At 43.2% G+C, this 22922-nt stretch overlaps 1 protein-coding gene across 7 annotated transcripts in view; it reads left to right on the top strand.

Moving 5' to 3' along the window:
- LOC127006447 (uncharacterized) overlaps positions 1-22922 on the top strand; it is a 398934-nt gene that overhangs the window by 371832 nt on the left and 4180 nt on the right. For 3 of the 7 annotated variants that reach the window (XM_050876409.1, XM_050876407.1, XM_050876402.1), the window contains 4 exons: positions 10860-11075; positions 14033-14125; positions 16417-16608; positions 21336-21431. In XM_050876409.1, coding sequence (XP_050732366.1) covers positions 10860-11075; positions 14033-14125; positions 16417-16608; positions 21336-21431 — 597 coding nt within the window. The remainder of the gene's footprint in view (positions 1-10859; positions 11076-14032; positions 14126-16416; positions 16609-21335; positions 21432-22922) is intronic. The other 4 variants (XM_050876415.1, XM_050876421.1, XM_050876426.1 and 1 more) reach the window with 4 other exon arrangements.

Raw genomic sequence — 22922 nt, 5'->3', positions numbered from 1 at the left:
CAACCCCTGATTAAGAACGCTCAAAAGTTTAGGTCATAGGAAAGTTAGGGAGGCTGTTCTTGAAGTTACCGATGGAAGGCAGAGGTAAAGGAAAATAATGATTACTTGTAATGCGTTTAGTTCCTGTCATCAATCTTTTTTCATAACATCTTCATCAGCAATATTTTTTTTCAAGTTGATTACCACCTCTGCCTATTCATCAGCTTCACTTTTAACCCGGTAGCAGCGAGGGGCCAAATTTGAGGCTTTACCGTGTACCAGCGACGGGCCACATTTTTGCCATGATATAAACCCCACAAAATAGATGATGCATAATCTGATCACAAATGCGTTGATATATATTATGAAATGGTTCGCGTGAGTGATGATTTTTTCTCATTTTTCTCGCTTAGAGGGGCCTTTAAGAAACATGAACCCTGCAGCTACCAGGTTAATATTATAATTGTTTTGTTAGAATGAACAGTGATGGATGTCAACACCAACAAGGAAGATTTGCTTAACATTTCCAAACTTTTATAAGGCTTCACACTGTCGCTAAATGATTTCATGTTGTTAATATTCGTGCAACTTCATTTATGTACCCGGCGGACTATAATATTCCCTGCAGCTTTCACAGTCGGCTTATCTGTGAAATCTTCAAATGAACGTGGCGTGTTATCTGTGTGTGCAGCGATTATCCTTTGTGAAGTGTCCTGACCTTGAGCCGAACACGAAGGACGCTCAGTGCAATATCCTTCAGGGCACAGTCTGGCGCTGCCTCGTCAATATTTTGTTTTATTTCCTTCAACATACAAAAGTCGGACGGTTGCATATATTCTAATCCTTCTCTGAGATCTTTGGAGTCAGTGCCAGTAAAAAAAATTAACAAGAAAGTGATGTTACCCAGCGTGTTAAATTTTCTGTAGTAATGTCAACACGTGATGCAGATTTTATCGCTGGAAGAACGGAAGTGGTTGTCTGGACTAAAGTTCTTCAAGGTGTAGGTCAAAATAGACTTGCAAACCATTTGGGGAAACATTATAAATACCAAAGCATAACTAGCTACTTGAATTCATACCTTATGGAGTTTTGTGTTCAGATTCCTGTAAAACAATTAAGGATATGTACTGATGTGATTAGAACATGTAACGATGGAGGAGGATTCGTTGTAAAGTGGTGAATTCGAGCACTGCACGCTTTTTACGGTGATATTATATATATACTATGAATTCCTAGCAAATAGAAAAGTAAATACCAGACGATGAAAGACGATGAGACTTGCAGAAGGGTCGACAAGGTAATGTTTTTTTTTTTTTTTTACAGCTAAGGAGACAGTTCAAGGGCGTAAAAAAAAATATAAAAAAGCCCGCTACTTACTGCTCCTGAATTAAATTAAGTCCTGGTTAAGAACTTACACTGAAATAAGTCGCTATAAAAAAATATTATAAAAAAAATTGAAAAACTGGATCATCCTCATAACCAAACGGCGCTGAGAGGCAAACAGAAATAAAACCCAATGTATGTGGAGAGGTTTTCATTACTTAGCCAACATAGGAAGGCAGTCTAAAAAAAAAAAAAAAAAAAAAAAAAATCCCGACCTCTGTGTGATCATCCTTTGCTAATGGTGGAAGAAACCTGAGAGAAAAGTCCCGCGGGTTAACGAGCGTCTGGGTGGGACGTGCGACAGAGTGTGTGTATTTCCGTGTCGTGTTGGCCCTTTTTTTTTGCCGGGACTGAATAGGTAACCGAAGTGCCTGTGTTAATCTCTGCTCTTACTCATGTCCGCGCTTCCACACGATAATTTTATCCCCAGCTCTTACTCACGACGCTGTAAAATTGTTCAGTCCACCGCAAGGTATGCTTTTCATGTGCACCTAAATTCTATACCGTTTCCTTTAACTAAAATAATGGTGTGGATTTTCAGCACACAGATAAATAAGAAATATATAGATAGAAAGTTAAATAGATAGATACGGTTGATAGATAGATAGATAGAGATGGACAGACAGGCGGTGAGACATACAGACAGACCGACAGATAGACAGACAGACAGGCACAGGCAGAGAGACAGACATATAGACAGACAAACCCAGGTAAATACAGGTTGCAGACAGACAGACAAGCACAACAAACAGACAAAGCAAATACACATGTAGAGAAACAAAGACATCCGCTGATTGGGAGACACACACACACAAAGACATTAATGGAGAGCTGGGAAGAGCTTAGGCATCACCCGGATGAGAGCTCGCCTTTGATCCGGGTTAACAACGTGTAGCAACAGCTGCGGGAGACGCGGCGCCCGGGGCTGAGCGGGGACGGGCGGCGCTGCTGGGGACGAAGGGGAAGGGGGGGCGAGGGGGGGGACTCACGACAACGACTTATTTAGATAGATATAAAGTGGCTGTAAAACTGACTCACTCATTTTTTTAACAGCAAAGGAAGAAGCTCAAGGGCAAAAAAAAAAATTAGTAATGAAAACACAAGCTATATAAAAAAAAAATAAAAGAGTTCAGAAGAGTGGCCAAAAGAGAGGTCAATTTCGGAAGGAGAGGTGCCTCGATACTCTCCTCATGGTCATATTCTCTTCCAAACTAGTTATCTTCAAGCTCTTCTCGCTGCCATTCAGTTTTCCTTTAAGTTTAGCCTCATGCCCCGTTGTGTCTTGAGTCTTGACAGTACCAAGAGCTCTATTCCTCTTACCGTTAAGTAGCCGCCTTGTAATCTGGCAGGGATGTGTTTGAAAAGCGGTTACTCAGTACTACTACAACTACTACTACTACTACTACTACTACTGTTACTGCTACTACTACTACTACTACTACTACTACTGTTGCTGCTACTACTACTACTACTACTACTACTACTACTATTAATACTTCCATCATAAATCATTAGTAAAGAAGTAACATAATAAACTTCAGATGCTTGCTCACTAGTTCAACGGCGTCACTGTAGCAGGAGTCAAACGAGGCTGCCGCATCTCTCAAAGGTATTTATTAACTCTAGCATCGAAACTCTCACCTGCGCAGCTCACCTGTGAAGCCTGCCAATCAGCTTTAGCGTTTAAACCGGAAATCACACCCGTGCCTGATAAAGCAATGAGAGTCTGCTGGTTCGCCCTCAATGACGCCAGCCAATAGTAAATGAGTTACGGGTGGGAAACATCGAGTGCAGATCAGGTATTATTCACGCAAGAGGCGGCGTTAAGCAGTGTCCTGTTAAAGGGGAGGAAATGCCAGGTGTACGCAGTTGAAGGGAGATAGTGTAATTGTATCCCAGGGCCTTAAGGAGGACGGATGTATAGCCAGATAGTGTTTGATGTAGCCAAGGAGAGAGGGGATGCTGGGTGTGGTCATTTGAAGGGAAAGAGTGTAAGGGTATCTAGAACAGCAAGGAAAACAGAGAGGGTGTTAAGTATAGGCAGACGAGAGATAGGATGCAAAGTGTAGTCAGTTGAAGGGAAAGAGTGTAAGGGTATCTAGAACAGCAAGAACAGAGAAGGTGTTAAGTATAGGCAGAAGAGAGAGGGGATGCAAGGTGTAGTCAGTTGAAGGGAAAGAGTGTAAGGGTATCCAGGACAGCAAGGAGAACAGAGAGAATTTCCTTTAGTTGTGGTCAAAGATGAGAGGGAATGGCAGGTGTATTTGGTTGAAGGGTGATTATCTAAAGGTGTACAGATGTATACCCAGAGAGTGTTCGCTGTAGTCCAAGGAGAAAGGGAATGCTGGAGTAAGAGTGGCTACCAAGTATTGCAAAAGTCGGGGCAGAAAGAGAACCAGTGCAAAAGATGAAATTTGAACCTTTTCTGGGTCAGGATTTGTTTTTTTTTAACGTTGTGTTGTTGCGTTGTTGGTAGGCATCTTCCCGGTGGGGCCTGATGGTCGGCCCAAGGCTTCTTCCAGGTGGGGCCTGATGGTCGGCCCAGCCCGTTCTGGCGCAGGCGAGTGTTTATAGTGGCGCCACGGAGCACACAAGATCATAACGGAAAGGTGAAACACGTTGGGTATTAAGTTTCTTGCGGAGGGCTGATAATGGATGATAAAGATGCTACTGGATGGCTTTAAATTCACCGCGCCCTCTCACCTTTTCCGCCGCTGCTGTTGCCCGCCCGTCCCTATACCAGACCGACAAGTATTCGCGCGTCGCCGCCTCGTCAGGGGGTACGCGGAGCGGCACCACCTGTCCGGCTCCCTTTAAACACCTGCCGGGGGAGTGAAAACCTCAACCAATTTTACCGTACTTAGCCATGTTTATGTTCCCACTGACGGCAGCTAATTATTAAAGTGTTTGCGCTGACTGCCGCCTCACCTCCTAATAAAGCGGCTATAAAACTTACTGATTGATGTTGGCATTAGCGCGCGAAATTTGATCCTATTAACACTCGACCCCGTAATCATCGGACGCAAGTAGGGCCATGCTTTACACCTGCTATTGCGAATAATTATCAGGTGAGGAGTTTTACGGCGGCGAAATCCCTATACACGGCTTATGGAGCGGGGCCTGATTGTAGAGATTATCCCACCCCTGGTCTCTATATTTTTACAGTGGCTTTTCGATTACTATATTTGCGTGCACTTAACATCGGATGATCTGCGCGGCTCCTCAGATCATCTCTTAGTGTGTGCATGAGCTGATGTTTTTTGGGATGTCGCTGATCACTCTATCTAAGATCGTAAGTATTGCAAACCTTTCCCGCCGTGGACCTCGCTGCTTCGTGTATCTATAGGGACGCTCCAAATGACGTCAGGTGGAAGGCGTTTCTTTGGGTTGTTGCTTGTGTGCATTATTTAGCGTATCTTGTGTGTCGGTAATCACTCTATCTGAGATCGTAAGTAATCCAAGCCTTCCCCGTGCGCCCCGCTGTCTCGTGTATCTATAGGGGAGTTCCAAATGTCGTCAGGTGGAAGGCATTTCTTTGGGTTGTTGCTTGTGTGCATTATTTAGCGTATCTTGTGTGTCGCTAACCACTATATCTAAGATCGTAAGTATCCCAAGCCTTCCCCGTGCGCTCCGCTGTCTCGTGTATCTATAGGGGCGCTCCAAATGTCGTCAGGTGGAAGGCATTTCTTTGGGTTGTTGTTTGTGTGCATTATTTAGCGTATCTTGTGTGTCGCTAACCACTATATCTAAGATCGTAAGTATCCCAAGCCTTCCCCGTGCGCTCCGCTGTCTCGTGTATCTATAGGGGCGCTCCAAATGTCGGTCCAGTGGTGGAGTTTTTTTTTTTTGTTTGTGTTGTGCATTATTTAGCGTATCTTGTGTGTCGCTAACCACTATATCTAAGATCGTAAGTATCCCAAGCCTTCCCCGTGCGCTCCGCTGTCTCGTGTATCTAAAGTGGTTCTCCAGACGTTGTTTATATGTATTTGTCGTCAGGTGGAAGGCGTTTCTTTAGGCAATCTCTTGTGTGCATTATTTAGCATATCATTTGTTTCGCTGAGTGTTCCCACGGCTCAAGACATTCAAGTCAACATTACATACACACAGAGAAATTCGATGGAGTTCCCAGAAAAAAGCGTCAACCTCCTTTGGCTTTTGCGGAGAACTCTCGTCTCGAGTCACTTTTCTTAAGGCATATCGATACACGCCACGAGCAATTAAGACAAAGAGATAAAAGAGAAAATAAAAGCGCCCTCAACTTGTTGCTCCTGACATAAAGAAGGCAGGAAGATTTCACAACGCGCAACAATGTCAGTGAAACACGAGACAACGAAAGCCAAAGTGTGTGCGAGCCGCTGCTATAGAGAACATAAGCGAGGGCGTTAGTGGAGATACGGACATGAAAGAGAGGCGAGGGAGGAAGGGGGGGAGGGAGGAGTGAGAGAGGGGATGAAAGGTAAGACAAAGGATGGTAAGATGAGAAGATAGAAAGGAGTAGAAGGAAGGGAAGGAGAGGAGAGACAGGAGGCAAGTTAGATGGGAAGAAACGGGCATGGGAGGTCGGAAAGGGAAGGAAGGAGAGAGAAGGAAGCGGGCAAGTCTGTCGAATCTGCAGCGGAGTTGGGAGTATAGGAAGGAGGGAAGGAAAGAAGGAAGGAAGGAAGAGAGGAAAAGATAAGTCAAGGCAGAAAGTGAAAGGTAAATCAGAGTGAAACAGAGAAGGTTAGATGTCGGTCTAGTTACGAGCATAAGAGAATGTGGTAAGGAGAAAGGGAGGAAGGAGGCAAATTAAAGAGGATTTAAAGGTAAGACAGATAGGAAGAGGGTTAGAGTGTTGGTCTAGTTACGAACATAAAAGATTGGGAAATGGAGGAAGGGAGGAATGAGGCAAATCAGAGAGGAAAGGAAGGAAGGTAAAACAGATTGGAAGGAAGTTTGAGGAGTTAGTTTAGTTACGAACATAAGAAAAAGTGGGAAATGAAGGAAGGGAGGAAGGAGGGAGATCAAAGAGAAGAAAAGGGAAGGGAAAACAGATTGGAGGGACTAATCTATGCTCCGGTCAGTCAGTCAAGTGTTCTCAGCTGATGTAATAATAATGTTGCGGGCAGGAATAAGTACCACCTCACCTGCTCCCTCACCTATTAATTGTTTGCAGTCTTTATCCTGTTAACATTACCTCATTTGTGTTGACTCCTGACTTGACTTTTACGTGCCTCACTTCTATTCCCCGTTCTCTCTCTCTCTCTCTCTCTCTCTCTCTCTCTCTCTCTCTCTCTCTCTCTCTCTCTCTCTCTCTCTCTCTCTCTCTCTCATAACACACACACACACACACACACACACACACACGATCCCATCCGCTACCTATTTCTACTCGTTGAGACAAGCAGCGGCCTGAGGCACCGGTGGCTCTCGAGTTAGTATTGCGTCGAGTGGATATTGGGGTTGTGCTCTCGTCCCGACTCCATCCCTCTTCTCTCTTTCTACTCGCCTTATCTTTCGTTCCCAGTGGCGTACTGTCAGAGGCTTATGGACCAAAAGACTCGGTTTCCTCCATCCTCCCGAACCTTGCATGGTGTAGCCGGCTTATCCCTTCCTCCTTTTTCTGTCCCTTTGAGGCAACGCGTTCTAAGTGTGAGGGCGTGGGAGAGCTAATCCATAATCAATACATTATCGCCGCGGGGCTTTTCACTTCGAGCTGATGACTGACTACCCGAAGGACGTCTTTGCTCTTTTTTTTTCTGACCGGACTGGCTGTGACAACACTCTGTTATAAACTTATCATTATTATTAGTGGGCGCACACACACACACACACACACACACACACACATTCACACAGTAGTAGTAGTAGTAGTAGTAGTAGTAGTAGTGGTAGTGACTGACTAATTTACAGCACATACATTTATTAAGTTCATTGTGTATTGTGCCGTAAGGAATGTATTATAACACGTGGGATATCACCAAGTTATATTTCCTTTATATTAAAACATTAAAAAAAATATTATTCCGTGATGATACGACACTGTGAACAAATCAAAAGTCAACACCCCTCCGTGCGGGATCAGGCCCAGCAGAGAGTTAATCTATGAAGGAATCACGTAGAGGATCATCCGATTTACATGAGCGACATCCAAAACAAGCGGTTCAGGATACGAGTCTGGTTACTGGTAAGGATTCCACCGCTACAATCTGCAACACTGAGGCACCAATACACCGCGTCCAGCACACCACAGCAAAGCCTCATTATGAGTATAGCGGCTGAGGGCAGGATGATCATGCACCATAAAATAATATATATATTATCACTCTGACGAAGGCAATGAAAGTTGTCGAGTGCAGACAGACATGTTGCTTATGTTGATAAGCGAATGGAAGAGCAAAATACATACACGCAATGTTGCCCATATAAAGTAACGAGGTTGCTGTTATAATATGTATCTTTATCTTACTAGTCAATGCTTAGATAGAAGATAGATAGGAGAAATAGAACCCTGAACGATGTTTCTGTTATGTGGCCTTTTCTTGCTACTTACAGTTTAAAGTTAAAAGAAAGACATTTAAGTGCTCTGAGATGAAAAGAAAACAAAAATTCAATAGTGACGCATTTACCGAACGTCTCTCCCAAATAGACCTCATGAGAGGAAGCGAAATAAGAAGAGAATAAGAAATCCCAATAAGTGGTCGTTAAAACTGAGGACCCCAGTGTGTGTGTCTCTACTCCGGGAAGACTAAAAGTGGTATTACTAGACTCTTTCGCTTCTCACATTATCTATTTCTAAAGGTCAAAGAGGAGGTCAATCAGGTTCTAATGAATGTTTCTACAGGTTCATGGTACAGAGGAAGGGTCACACTATCACCAGGGTCATAGAACTACTCCTGGAAATACCCACAACTCCTACGAAAGCCTTGTCAAATTAGTGTTCTTGGGCGATGAAATGTCTGAAAATACGACCCCAAATACCCCGATACGAAGACACACACCTGTACTCCATTGTCCTTCACCTTCAATGTAATCACCCTATCTTCTCTTTCTCCTCCTCTTCACTGTATTTCATTGTCTTTCTCTCACCTTCACTATTATCACCCTATCTTCTCTTTCTCCTTCTCTTCACTGTATTTCATTGTCTTTCTCTCACCTTCACTATTATCACCCTATCTTCTCTTTCTCCTTCCCCTCCTCTTCACTGTACTTCATTGTCTTTCACCTTCAGTATCATCACCCTATCTTCTCTTTCTCCTTCTCTTCACTGTATTTCATTGTCTTTCTCTCACCTTCACTATTATCACCCTCTCTTCTCTTTCTCCTTCCCCTCCTTTTCACTGTACTTCATTGTCTTCCTTTCCTTCAGTCACCCCTATCTTCTCTTTCTCCTTCTCTTCACTGTATTTCATTGTCTTTCTCTCACCTTCACTATTATCACCCTATCTTCTCTTCCCCTCCTCTTCACTGTACTTCATTGTCTTTCACCTTCAGTATTATCACCCTATCTTCTCTTTCTCCTTCTCTTCACTGTATTTCATTGTCTTTCTCTCACCTTCACTATTATCACCCTATCTTCTCTTTCTCCTTCCCCTCCTCTTCACTGTACTTCATTGTCTTTCACCTTCAGTATTATCACCCTATCTTCTCTTTCTCCTTCTCTTCACTGTATTTCATTGTCTTTCTCTCACCTTCACTATTATCACCCTCTCTTCTCTTTCTCCTTCCCCTCCTTTTCACTGTACTTCATTGTCTTTCACCTTCAGTATCATCACCCTATCTTCTCTTTCTCCTCTTCCTCCTCCTCTTCCTCCTCTTCATTGTCTTCCTCTCACCTTCAATATTATTACCTTCATTTATTCTTCTATTCTTCCTCCCCTTCACCCTCTTCACCATTCCCCTCGTCACCCTAACACTTTCCCCTAACACTCTTACCATCTTACACTTTCATTATTGTAGTTTGCCCTGGAGCTACTTCCGTTACTGTAAAAAAAAAAAAAAATCCAGTCACAACCTCACTATCACCACCTCAGTCTGTTCCCTCATACTTTTCACCATCCCCACGCCCTCACCACTCCCATCACTCCAACACCTTTCACTGTCACGACCTCACCATCACCACCATCACCATGTCATCCTCACCTCACCAACATCATCATCACTTCAACACCCTCACTGTCATAAGTTCGCAAGCCCACCATCACCACCACATGCAGCCTCTCTTTTCCCTCACACGCCACATCATCACCACGTTCTCACTACCACCATCCCCACCCCCACCCCCGTTTATGTTTTCCACACGTTCTATTGCCTGCTCATTCCGCATCTCATTATACGCGCCGCTCCGAGAAGACCCAAGAAGAGCTATTGTGGAGTCCGCCTAGCGTTCCCATTCTCCCTTTACGTCCTCTCATCTCATTCTTGTATCATGATCTTCACTGGACCGCCGCTGCTTACGGTAAAGGTCGGTATATTGTTAGGCGCTTTCGGTTCTCACATCAACTATTCCCAAAGGCCCAAAAGGAGATGAGTCGGGCTCTAATGAGTGGTATTATAGGTTCGTGGTACAGAAGAAGGGTCAAGCTACCACCAGGATCAAAAAACTTACTCCTGGAAATGCCCTAAACTCCTGTGAAAGTCTTGTCAAATATGTGTGTTTGGGCTCCGAAATGTTTAAGAATTTGGCCCAAAGAGAGAGAGACAGATAGATAGACAGAGAGAAAGAAAGAGAGAGGGAGAGAGATGCAGCTAATGTCACGTTCACTGTATAAGTCTTTTCTCTTCTGCCTTTCATAACGTGCATTGTAAGACAGATGACTCCTGCTTTGCGTATTGATTCTACCTTTTTATCCCGCCGAGGTAAACGCCACTAGTTGATATTAATAGAAAGCAGCGCGCATGCTTAACAGTGAAGGACCTGAGGGGAAAGGAAGGAGTGGGTGGTGGCTGAGATAACGAGCTGCTATTAACGTTATTTGTTTATTGGTACATTGAACGAAAGGAAGGAATGTCATGTGTTGTGTTATCGTTTGTCAGTCGTGTGTTTACTGGGAAAAATTCTTGTGTGTTTTGGGGAATGAAAAATTAGTATTCTCTTATTCTTTACCACTGAACATAGTAGTATTAATGATAACAGTAATAGAAGAACAAAAGAAAAAGAACAAGAATTAGATGAAGAAGCAGTTGACGACGACGACGACGACGATGATGATGATGATGATGATGAAGAAAAGGTAAAGGTAGAGATAATGGAAAAGAAAATGGAAGAAGAATAAAAAGAACAAGAACAAGAACAAGAGGAAGAACAATAAAAATAATAAGAAGAAAACTGTTTATGATGATAATAATGATAAGAAGAAGAAGAAGAAGAAGAAGAAGAATGATAATAATAATAATAATAATAATAATAATAATAATAATAATAATAATAATAATAATAATAATAATAATAATAATAATAATAATAATAATAATAATAATAATAATAACTAACTAACAATAATCACACACCCTTTCAGAGAGCGTGTCACCGCGAGTGGAGGAGTGCCCCGGCGGGTGTCTCCACCAGGGCCTGTGTGGGCATGGTGGCGTGTGTCACTGTGCCCGCGGCTGGGGGGGGCGGCGCTGCGAGGAACCGATATGTGGCCACGGCGGCTGCAGGAACGGTGGCGTGTGCGTGTCGCCGGAGCGGTGCCAGTGTGCGCCGGGCTACACGGGGACACGCTGCCAGGACGGTAAGCTGGGAGAGGGAAACTGGAGGGATAAGTGTGTGCTTCAGGTAATTTAATGTGAGGGATGAGCCAGACAGTGGAATGCAAAAGCTTCTGGATGCTAAGGAATATATATACTTGGAATACATTAGTTTCTGCGTGCTAAGGAATATATATACTTGGAATACATTAGTTTCTGCGTGCTAAGGAATATATATACTTGGAATACATTAGTTTCTGCATGCCAAGGAATACATAAGCTTCTTGGTGATTAGGAATATGTACTTGAAACACATACGTTTCTCCGTGGAATACATAAGCTTCTGCGTGAGAGAGAATATATACTTATCAAAGTAAGATACATTTACTTGAAGTGTTTTTCTTTACTATTCGTTGCCTTTGCTTCTCTCCAGTATACTTTTTGGTATTTTGTGTGGTTCAACTTTTATGTATGTGCACCCTGGAGGGAGGCTTTGGTAGCTTATCATAATAATAATAATAATAATAATAATAATAATAATAATAATAATAATAATAATAATAATAATAATAATAATAATTGATAATCGAGTCCCTCTCTAAATATAACATCCACTTTATCGGCTTTTGTCAGTGGATCTCCGTCCTGTGCTTTGATCAATATTATGACAATCGCTTCTTTACTTCTTTACCAAACATCCATTTATCCTTCAGCCTTATCCACCCCATACAAGACCTCACTGACCCCCTGTATTTCCTCTCACGCCCACTGCCTCCTCCCTTTCTCCGTCTTCCCCCCACACACCGTCTCCCCCAGGCCTTTCCTTATGCTGTATAACTGTTAAGGCTTCGTCAGCTTTAATCTCCATTATGAAAAAGTCATTCCCTTATGAAAAAGTCATACCGAAAGATTATTACAAAGAATGAAAAATGTACAGCGCAAAGACCTAAAGATTGAGAACAGCAGGAGCAACAATATCAGCCTTTTCTATAGAACTGGTAGCAATAGTAGTAGTAGTAGTAGTAGTTGTAGTAATAGTAGTAGTAGTAGTAGTAGTAGTAGTAGTAGTAGTAGTAGTAGTAGTAGTAGTAGTAGTAGTAGTAGTAGTAGTAGTAGTAGTAGTAGTAGTAGTAGTAGTAGTAGTAGTAGTAGTAGTAGTAGTAGTAGTAGTAGTAGTAGTAGTAGTAGTAGTAGTAGTAGTAGTAGTAGTAGTAGGAAGAGGAGGAGGAGGAGAAGAATTATTGTTATACAGTTGTGGTGGTGGTGATGGTGGGTACTATTATGAAGTGGTAACAACAGCAGCATTGAAAGTTCCAGCATCAAAAGGACGAACAGGAGTAGGCAGTATGTAATAAAAGGGGAAGTAGGTCGAGGCCGCAACAACAAAATACTTCAATTTAAATTCACGAAGAAACTCATACTTTCCTCAACATAATAAATCTTGGCTGTTTGTTACCCGACGTCCGCTTTGATGCACACACGGAAACAAACATAAGTAAATAAGAAAGATCGAAAGAACGGACGAAAGAAAGGAGGAAAGGAAGAAAAATAGGAAATAAAGGAAGAAAGAAAGAAATTAAAGAAAGAAAGTAGAAAGAAAGAATGAAATTAAAGATAGAAAGAAAGATAGAGAGAAAGAAAGTAGAGAGAAAGAAAGAAAGAAAGAAAAAAAAAAGCTACACATTCACAAACAAACTGCAAAAAGCACCTTCATGAAAAGAGATAGTTCGAGCAATGTTTAACCTGCCACCATACAACACTAGGGTCCACGCCGGGGCTGGACGCGACACAGTATAGGCAAACAGTGAAGGAGGGTCGGCGGTGAGGGCGCGGGCCGAGGCGGGGGCGGGCGAGGGCGGCGGCGCGCTGGCTGTTGATTTAATTCATTAACATGGGAGCCAATGCGATGGTGTGCCCGGCCTGGACGCGCCTCTCTTAATTAAGGTTAAGTGCAGAATTATGCTTCTGTATTAACGGGGCTGCATCAAACACACACACAGAGAGAGAGAGAGAGAGAGAGAGAGAGAGAGAGAGAGAGAGAGAGAGAGAGAGAGAGAGAGAGAGAGAAGAGAGAAATTGCTATACGGACTCCATTCATCTGTTTACTGCTGGACGTGTTTACCATTCATCCTTCACAAACTTGCGTCACCCTCCCCCCACTCCCCACGCCCCACCTCACCTATACCTCACCCCCCCTACGCTGCACCACCCCATCCTCCTCCTCCCAGCCTCCTCCTCTCATCTCTTTCCTTCCTCTCCTTCACATTTCTCAGCTTTTCCTCCTCTCACGCTTCTTGCCTCCTATTACCAAACATCCATTTATCCTTCAGCCTTATCCACCCCATACAAGACCTCACTGACCCCCTTTATTTCCTCTCACGCCCACCGCCTCCTCCCTTTCCCCGTCTTCCCCCCACACACCTTCTCCCCCAGGCCTTTCCTTTCATTTCTCAGTATTAAATTTCCGCCCCATTCTCCGGCCTGTACAAGCCCTCCCTATATGTCTTACCTTCTCTTGCGCTCTCATTCCTCTCCTCCCTTCGTTTCCTTTCCTTCCCCCTTTCTTCCTGATCCTACACTTATTTCCTCACTTATTTCTATCGTTCCTCTCATCTATTCCCTTCCTCCCCTTCTTCCCTTTCTCTTGCGTCTCTTGCCTCACGTCCATTTCTCCTTCCTTTTTCTCCTTCACTTCCTCAGATCTTCCCTAGCTTCCGTAAACCCAACGTCTCTTCCATTTCCCCCGCTGTACACCGCTACTATTTCCCTCTCTCCGAACTTAAATCTTCCCTTACTCCTTTATCCATGCCACCTCTTCACCTTTTTATCTGCTCCTAGTTTCCTTTCCCTCACTCACTAGCCTCGTATGTGCCCTGTCCCTTACTTCCCTTTCCTTATACTCACCTCTCGTTTCATTCCTCTCCCTCACTCCCTGCCTCTGTGTGTGTGTGAGTGTACCTCGTCCCTCACCTGTGCTCTCCATCCTGCCACACCTGTATAGCCGTGTGCTCCCCTGAGTGTGGCGGCGGAGGGACGTGTGTTCTCCCCGGAAGGTGCGCCTGTCCCCCTGGCCTGCTACCCCCAACCTGTACCCGTAAGTCCCCCCTGACGAGTGTTCCTTCCTCTCCTCCTGTCCTGCGGTACGCTCGTCCACTCTACACGTTGGCCTGTTCTAGTCCGCTCTCCTGTCTCCATTGTCTTAGTCTTGTTTTGTTTGTTTTTTTCGTTCCTCAGTTATTAGGTTTTCAGTGTTTGTTATTGCTATGTTATTTTTTTGTGATGATTGCTTTCTGCTTGAATCTGCATAGTTGTATTTATTTAGTTTAGTTATTTAGTGTTTTTTAAGTTAATTATATATGTAGTTATTGTTTTCCCTATTGGTTTATTGTATTGTTGTCTTTTATTTCCCCCTCTTGGCAACATTTGCTTTGTGTTTATCAAGATGTCAGTTTAGTGTTCCATAAATTTTATCCTGTTTAAAAGTCAGGAATTCAGTGATTAGTGAAAAAAAAAACTTTGCGTGTGTTAGGCTTCATTTTTTTCTTCTTTTTTGTCACTAATATCTAATCCGATTTTTTCTTAATTATCATTCACGTTTTTTGTAGTGATCGTATTTTATGTAATTATTTTGATATGTAATAACTTCAGCATCGCGTCTCATCCATCCAGTTTGCCATTATGAAAGATAATTCAATATGCTATTTGATCCAAGCCATTATTTCTGAGTTCATTATTATTTCCCAGTTTCTCATCAACACGTCGTTACCCGAGCGCCTACACACACGCAACAAAAGGTTCATGGATGTTATTGGGCTGCTGCTGCCGCCAATGATTTCTAATTTCATAACGGAACCTCCAATAGGATTACTCGAATGCAACATTGATTCATTAATTTGATGGGCTTTCAAGTGCAGTTCTGTATTGTCATTATATCCTTATTTCTTTTCCTTAATTGTTGTAACGCTTTAGTCTAAGTTTTAGTGTTTAGTTTTGTTTTGTATAATGTCTCCAGCAGCATGAGTTGTTCCTGACCTTGGCACGCCTTTAGACCCCCCTACCTACCCCCGCCCCCCTATCCATACTTGAATCAGCTAATCACTCACCTTTCCCTACCTGCCTACACTCCCTGCCCCAGCACTGCCCCCCTTCCATGACTTAACCCTTTCAACGACTACATACCTTAGTCAGGCCCCACAAAACAAGTAGGAGGGGAGATTTACATAGATATTCAGGCCTCAGAGAACATAGGAGAGGGGGGGAGAGGTTTACATAGATTTCCAGAGATACTAACCGTTTCACTGTTTCACTCCACTCTACATACCCAGCCCGTTCCCGCCAGTTCTCTCCTCATATAATGACCCACCCATGGATCTACTTTTCACACCTGCTTACCTCTCCTTCCCCCTCCTCTCAAGGTTATACAGCTGAAAGAGGACTTCGGGAGGCAGACGCATGAACAGAGTTGAAGCGAATTCCTGCACAGCGTCTCTCGTCCTTTTCCTCTTTTTCTCGACTCTACTCTTTCCTTACTCCAGCACGTTCCTCGTTCTTTACCTTCTCACCCATGGAGGTAGAATTGGTGGAGTCAACACGGCCCGCTAATCCCATTCATTGAGGTGAAGCCGACGAACTGTCAAATTTACGGCCAAAAGATGGGGGTGGGCGAGCCTGGCCGAGCCCATTAAGAGGGAGCCTGACCTGACAACACCTGATACCTGGCCGCAAAAATGACAGCTCGGGTGGATTCACCTTGGGCTGATGTCGACACCACCAATTCTACCTCCATGTTCTCACCCCTCTCGCCGTGTTCTGTTCATGTCCACCGTCCCGTTCTTTTCCTCCTGTTATCGGTTCCTATGTCCCTCTTCGCTCCTCTTCCTTGCTCCACCATATTTATCTTCCCTTACCTACTCATCCTATTCCTTTTCTTCCTTTCTTCGCTTCCTTTCACTCACCACGGACTCTTTCTTACGCCACCGTGCTCCTCGTCCATTACCTTCTCACCCTATTCTGGTCCTCCTTTAGCCGTCAGACAGAAGGTGCCGTAATGTAAACTGATATGTAGCAACTCCAGCTGCGGTCGTATTATTAGACATTTCGTCGCCCAAGAACACCTATTTGACAAGGCTTTCGTAGGAGTTGTGGGCATTTCCAGGAGTAGTTTTATGACCCTGGTGGTAGTTTGACCCTTCTTCTGTACATTGAACATAAAGAAACACTCAATAGAACCCGACTGACCCCCTCTTTGACCTTTAGAAATAGCTGATGTGAGAAGCGAGTGTCTTATAATACCGACCTGCTGCAGTGCGCTTTGTCTCTCCTGACCTGCTGCAGCGTGTTCCCAATCCTCTCATCACCTCCCCTTTCCCCTTCCCCTTCCCCCAGCCATGTGCACGCCGCGGTGTCAGCACGGTGGGGAGTGCACGGGGGTGGGGCAGTGTTCGTGTCCTGCCGGGTACTCGGGGTCCCGCTGCGAGTCCGCCGTGTGCTCGCCGCCCTGCCAGCACCGCGGCATCTGTGTAGCCCCGGGCGTGTGCTCCTGTCCCCACGGCTACGGCGGGGCGCGCTGTGAACGACGTGAGTGCCGGGGTGACAGGCTGATAGACTTTCTGCCGCGCTGATGCTGCTAAAGTTATCATTCTTGTTCTGCTTTTCTTTTGTCTTCCAATTTCATTACTGTTGTTGTTTCGTTATTATTATTATTATTATTATTATTATTATTATTATTATTATTATTATTATTATTATTATTATTATTATTATTATTATTATTATTATTATTATTATTATTTTCATTAATATCACATTATTTACAATATTTTTTTTATAATTAACAAATTGTTGTCGCTGCTATTATTTCCATTATTATTTTTGTTATTATTATTATCATAAAAAAAAAGAGCTTTCCATCCAGCGTCTGTGCCTCCCTCGGGTGAATGTGTACGTTACCTTGCGTACGTGATCAACTGCTGCAGCAAATATATCTATGTCACGTGCAGTCATCGCTGCGTGAGTCGAGGTAACTCAGGTGGAGAAACTGGACAAAAATACGAAGAACCTGCTCGTACATATCGAGATACTCAAAAGACCAGAGAGGAAAGCAGAGGTAGAGTACAAGCTGTACAGCTGTGCCATTATGTCGTCAACAAAAACACGTCATTTCTGGTGGCCAAACACACGCCACACATTATATATTATACAAGCCTGGGTCTACGTCACCGACCCTTCTGGTGATCACTCGCCATAGTCACATCCACAGTCACCACCGAGGCGTCCTGTAACGTCGACATGACGTCCGTGTGACGTGTGTTGGCGGCCTGTGGACAATAGATCCGGGATGTGGCCTACATGTTTATAAAGTGTTATCTAAATTGTAGCCACGTGTCCAGCTTGGCAGCGATGGTGGGGACAGTGTTCCCGGCATGACGACGAGCACACGTGTGGCCTTCAGTAGTCGTGGACCCAGAACGTCCTCCGTCTTGGAACACAGTTGAGAGTTATCCCAAGTTTGAATGTACTTAAACGCACAATAGTGTTAGCCTCAGCAGCTGCGGGACTCTGATGTCGTGTGATGGATTTGCGTGTTCAGTGTGAGAGCGGCGGGACGCGTCAAAAAAAAAGTCCACTATGATTTGCACGCCGGGCTGTGCACCGCCTGGCGTCTCGCCTGCTGGTACTGTAAACCATTATTGAGGAGAAGAGGCTGGGTGAGCGAGGAAGGGGGGGGGGGGTAGGGGGATAGAATTCAGAGGATGGATGGATAGAGTCAAAACGATAAAATATTTCCAATCGAGAGAGGCATCGTCGGACACTCCATGGCTTGGGCCCGTGCGTGGGGGGGGGTCGTCGTCTTCGTTGTCGTTGCAATATAATGATAATGATGCTAATTATGATAATAATAATAATAATAATAATAATAATAATAATAATAATAATAATAATAATAATAATAATAATAATAATAATAATAATAATAATAATAATAATAATAATAATAGTAATAATAATAATAATAATAATAATGATAATAATAATAATAATAATAATAATAATAATGATAATAATAATGATAATAATAATAGTAATGATTATGACAATTATAATAATGCACGAAAACAGTAGGGGGAAATCATGAGCTGGCTACGTAAGTTTCTACCTGTCGGCCAATTAATTGCTCCGTAAATTACGTCAGAATATGCCGGTGAATGCAAGTCTTCGCAGCCCTGTACACGCGGAAAATTAAAATACCTAATTTAGCGCTCATTATAAATCAGTAAAATGAGAACACACACACACACACACACACACACACACACACACACACACACACACACACACACACACACACACACACACACACACACACACACACACACCTGGGAGGATAATGTCATGTCTCGATCATTTGATATTCGTAATAATAATAATAATAATAATAATAATAATAATAATAATAATAACAATTTTTCTTGAAATATGGCATTAATTATGAAAAATCGACGTAATATTGATAAGACATTATTTATTCAGGGTCTGTTGGTAGGGTAAAGTTAAGAGAGAGAGAGAGAGAGAGAGAGAGAGAGAGAGAGAGAGAGAGAGAGAGAGAGAGAGAGAGAGAGAGAGAGAGAGAGAGAGAGAGAGAGAGAGAGAGAGAGAGAGAGAGAGAGAGAGAGAGAGAGAGAGAGAGAGAGAGAGAGAGAGAGAGAGAGAGAGAGAGAGAGAGAGAGAGAGAGAGAGCACGGCATGGTTGGATAGTTTGTTGAATATTCTGCATTGCCTCCATTACTCTTATTCAAAGCGCTGTGTACACTACCAAATGGACATTGCACATTTCTTTTTTCTCCTGACATTTTTTAGACTTAGGATGGGACATTTAAAACCTGCATGTTACGTGTTTTTTTAGGTAATATGTGTTTGCTATTTACTGATTTTATATTTTACTGTGTTCATAAGGTCATTTAATTTTACCTGTTTTACATTCGTGTTTAGTTGCTTACTTATACAGTACTTCACCTGATGTTATGCAGTTATTCATATTTTTAAACCAAAGTCATTCAGATACCAAAGTTTGCTGTAAAAAGAACCACAAGAAAGCTCTGCCAACTTCAGCTTCCCATATATATATTTTTTTCTAGGGTGAAACTCATTGTACGCCTTAATAATCTTTTGTGCCGGAGTGTGGACAAGCTACACACGTACCTGCTGAGGCTGAGGTGTTTACGAGTGGGGGACTCTGAAAAATATCATAGTGAAAGTGTCCAACTCTTAATATGTTTGATCTTATGGACACCTCGATTCTAAAACCTGTATCCTCAAACAATGCAGGACTTACTCTCCCACATTCAATAAGGGTTTGTGGGTCATTTTAATAGCTGAAGAGTGTTGCTATTGAAAAAAAAATTATAGACACCTCGATTCTAAAACCTGTATCCTCAAACAATGCAGGACTTACTCTCCCACATTCAATAAGGGTTTATGGGTCATTATCAATAGCTGAAGAGTGTTGCTATTGAAAAAAAAAAGGTACATTTGATCACAGGTTTCCCGCAATGAACGAAAATGCACAAGTTTCCCACAATGAACGAAAATGTACAAGTTTCCCGCAATGAACGAAAATGTACAAGTTTCCCGCAATGAACGAAAATGTACAAGTTTCCCGCAATGAACGAAAATGTACAAGTTTCCCGCAATGAACGAAAATGCACAAGTTTCCCGCAATGAACGAAAATGTACAAGTTTCCCGCAATCAACGAAAATGTACAAGTTTCCCGCAATGAACGAAAATGTACAAGTTTCCCGCAATGAACGAAAATGCACAAGTTTCCCACAATGAACGAAAATGTACAAGTTTCCCGCAATGAACGAAAATGTACAAGTTTCCCGCAATGAACGAAAATGTATCAAGCTCGTGTCTTTGTAACATCATATTCCAGACTTTCCTTAACCGAGAAATCTGATTACTTAAAACTCAAAAAAACAAAGATTACCTCCAACCTTTATTTATGCCTTCACTGAAGTCGCCATGCATACTTCACATCTACTTACCTTTTGGCATGTTTGGACTATACTGTTATTAAAAGAGGAAAATCAATTAATGCGATGGTTTAGCAAGTATCCCATATAAGTAGTCCGTGGAAGGCTTGAAAGGAATGGAGTGAGGCATACTGATATTGTTGGAACCAGCGTTACCAAATTATCGTACTCAGCCACTCAGCACATCATATTTTTCGGTTTCTGACTCACAGCTATCGTAAACAAACATCAACAAGTAACGCTTTTAACGATAACTTCAACTGGAATCGCGTTATCTGTGTGACTACGAGAGTTTTGGGCCTTGGAACTGCAAATGCGATGTTTGGAATACGATAATATGGTAACGCTGGTTGGAACTGATCTCACTGGAATGCCCGGGAAGACTTACAATATGGACGCTGACATTTTTACTGGCTACGGGGCGACATGATGAAGCTGTTGCCATATTGTGAGTCGCTGGGACGGAGGAGTCACAAGTCACAACACTACAAGACTACGGTACCGTTTTTGTCGATGTAATATTAAGTGAAATGCCGGGAGAGTAAAAGAGAGGCAGGAGAGTAGAAGAGAATGGACATAGGAATAAAGTTATGAATTAGTGGAAAAGTTGATCAAAACAAGAGAGAGAGAGAGAGAGAGAGAGAGAGAGAGAGAGAGAGAGAGAGAATGGGATATCAACACACACACACACACACACAAACACACACTGTAAACAACTTTGAAGACTGACACGTCATGATTGATCGACGACTTGCTTGAAACCTGTTTTTAATTGATGTTCCTAAATCGTCTGGAGAACCTTGCGTTTCCGTGGCCTTCAGGAGGTAACTGAACTCTTGGACTGAGAGAGAGAGAGAGAGAGAGAGAGAGGTTGGGGGTGGGAGACGTGTTTATATTATGTAAGTATGATTTGAACAAGACGAAAGAAAACGTTGTGCATGTGCTTCAATTCTCAGGGGTACTAATGCATTTTACACTCTTATGTCCGTTGCACTGAAAGCACTTCGAGCTCCGCCCCGCATGATGAAATTAGCCTCTTCGGAGCGCGCGTCAGATGATATAATAGTTACAATGTTGGCAGAGTTTTCTTTTGCTGTATTGCCGGTTAAATGGAGGCAGTGCTATTGTTATTTTTTTTTCCGGAATGCATGATATGTTTTTAGATTACATAATTAATTGATATGTTTGCCTTTTGTTTTGTTTTTCACACATTTCTGCCCCCTTTTGTGTGTGTGTGTGTGTGTGTGTGTGTGTGTGTGTGTGTAAGACAGCCGTGTGCCGCCCCCCCTGCCAGAACGGAGGCACCTGCTTGGCCCCCTACCTGTGTCGCTGTCCCGCCGGCACGCTGGGAACCTACTGTCACAAGTGTAAGTCCCTTTGACCTGACCTAAACTAACCTGTGTCTCGTTACTTTCTCGGTTCCTCCTTCGCCGCCACCAACCCTTAACGATCCCCCTGCCAGACCCTGTAATTAACCTTCCGTCCCACATCCTTCCCTACGTACGCCAAGGAACCGGTTTTTCCTGACTTCTTGCGGCGAGGAGATGTATTTATTGACAGTGGAATCCATACCTGCAGATCACCGCACACCTCGTTTCTGTGTTGAGCTGTGTTGCAGAATCCTGGGACGCCGAGGGCCATATTCTTACACGTTTTGGCGCCCAAGCACACATATTGTTGAACCGGTTTTCGTAGGAGTTTTGGACATTTCCCGGGGAAGATTTCGACCCCTGGTTGTAGTTTAACCCTTCTTCTATACCATGAACCTAAAATACCACTCATTAGAACCCGACTGATCTCCTTTTTTGGCCTTTGGAAATAGTTGATGTGAGAGGCGGAAGCGTCTCACAATACTGACTTTTTTTTTTTTTACAGCAGAGGAGTCAGTTCAAGGGCATAAAAAAGGTAACAAATGTGAAAAAAAAAGCCCGCTATTCACTGCTCATATAAAGAGTTAGAGGAGTGTTTACAGTGACGCCTCGAATCACCTTCTTCCCCTCCTAGGCAGCGGCAAATAAAGTAAATGTAGAGTTCCATCAGTATTAGCATCACCCGTCATCGAGAATATGGATTGCCTTAATACATCAGTCGCATCGGTCATATGTTGGTGTAAGGTATTAGAACCCATCGATCACGTCCACGAACCTAGACGGGCAATATTGTGTGGGTGTGGGTGTGGGTGGGTTTGTGTGTGTGTGTGTGTGTGTGTGTGTGTGTGTGTGTGTGCTGCAATATTTCACTACAGATAACATTGATACGTGTTCTCCATCTAATCAAAGCCTTACCTCACCCCTCACCCCTATGGCACCCTTAATTCGCTCTTTGTTTTGTCTTTCGCAATCTTATGAGTATTTAAAAAGAACCACGAACCATCACCAGTCATCTCCATTTTTCTTTTATTTCGTTTTCTTTCCCTTCCCTTCCTCTGTTGGGTTGACAAGAGCGGGTGAATATATTACTGCGTGTTGAGTCCGTCCCGTCCCAGCGTTTTCCTTCCCTCCGCTCCGCCGCCAAAGAAAAACCATGGACGCCGTCGAGAAAACTACGTGAGAGAAAATGTTTGTAAAGTTCCGAAGGCAATTTTCTCTCATCGGCGACGTCATTCAAACTCGTCTCAAATGTGCGCTGTGTTGGTATTCGTTCCTAAACTAAAAACAGAAAATAAACAGGAGTCGCTGAGTTGGTGAAGTTCAGCGTATAAGGAAACTTTGTAATATTTCCATGTCGCCGGAAACGTCCTATGGAAAGTTACTTGATTGGATGGCGTTTCATTCTTTCCTTCTTCCTTTCTTTCTTTCTGATGTGTGTGTGTGTGTGTGTGTGTGTGTGTGTGTGTGTGTGTGTGTTATAAAAGGTAC

This window comes from Eriocheir sinensis, chromosome 3, assembly GCF_024679095.1.
Source record: "Eriocheir sinensis breed Jianghai 21 chromosome 3, ASM2467909v1, whole genome shotgun sequence".
Taxonomy (NCBI): Eukaryota; Metazoa; Arthropoda; class Malacostraca; order Decapoda; family Varunidae; genus Eriocheir; species Eriocheir sinensis.
The sequence above is the reverse complement of the archived record's forward strand: the minus strand, read 5'-3'. Positions and strand labels throughout refer to the sequence as shown.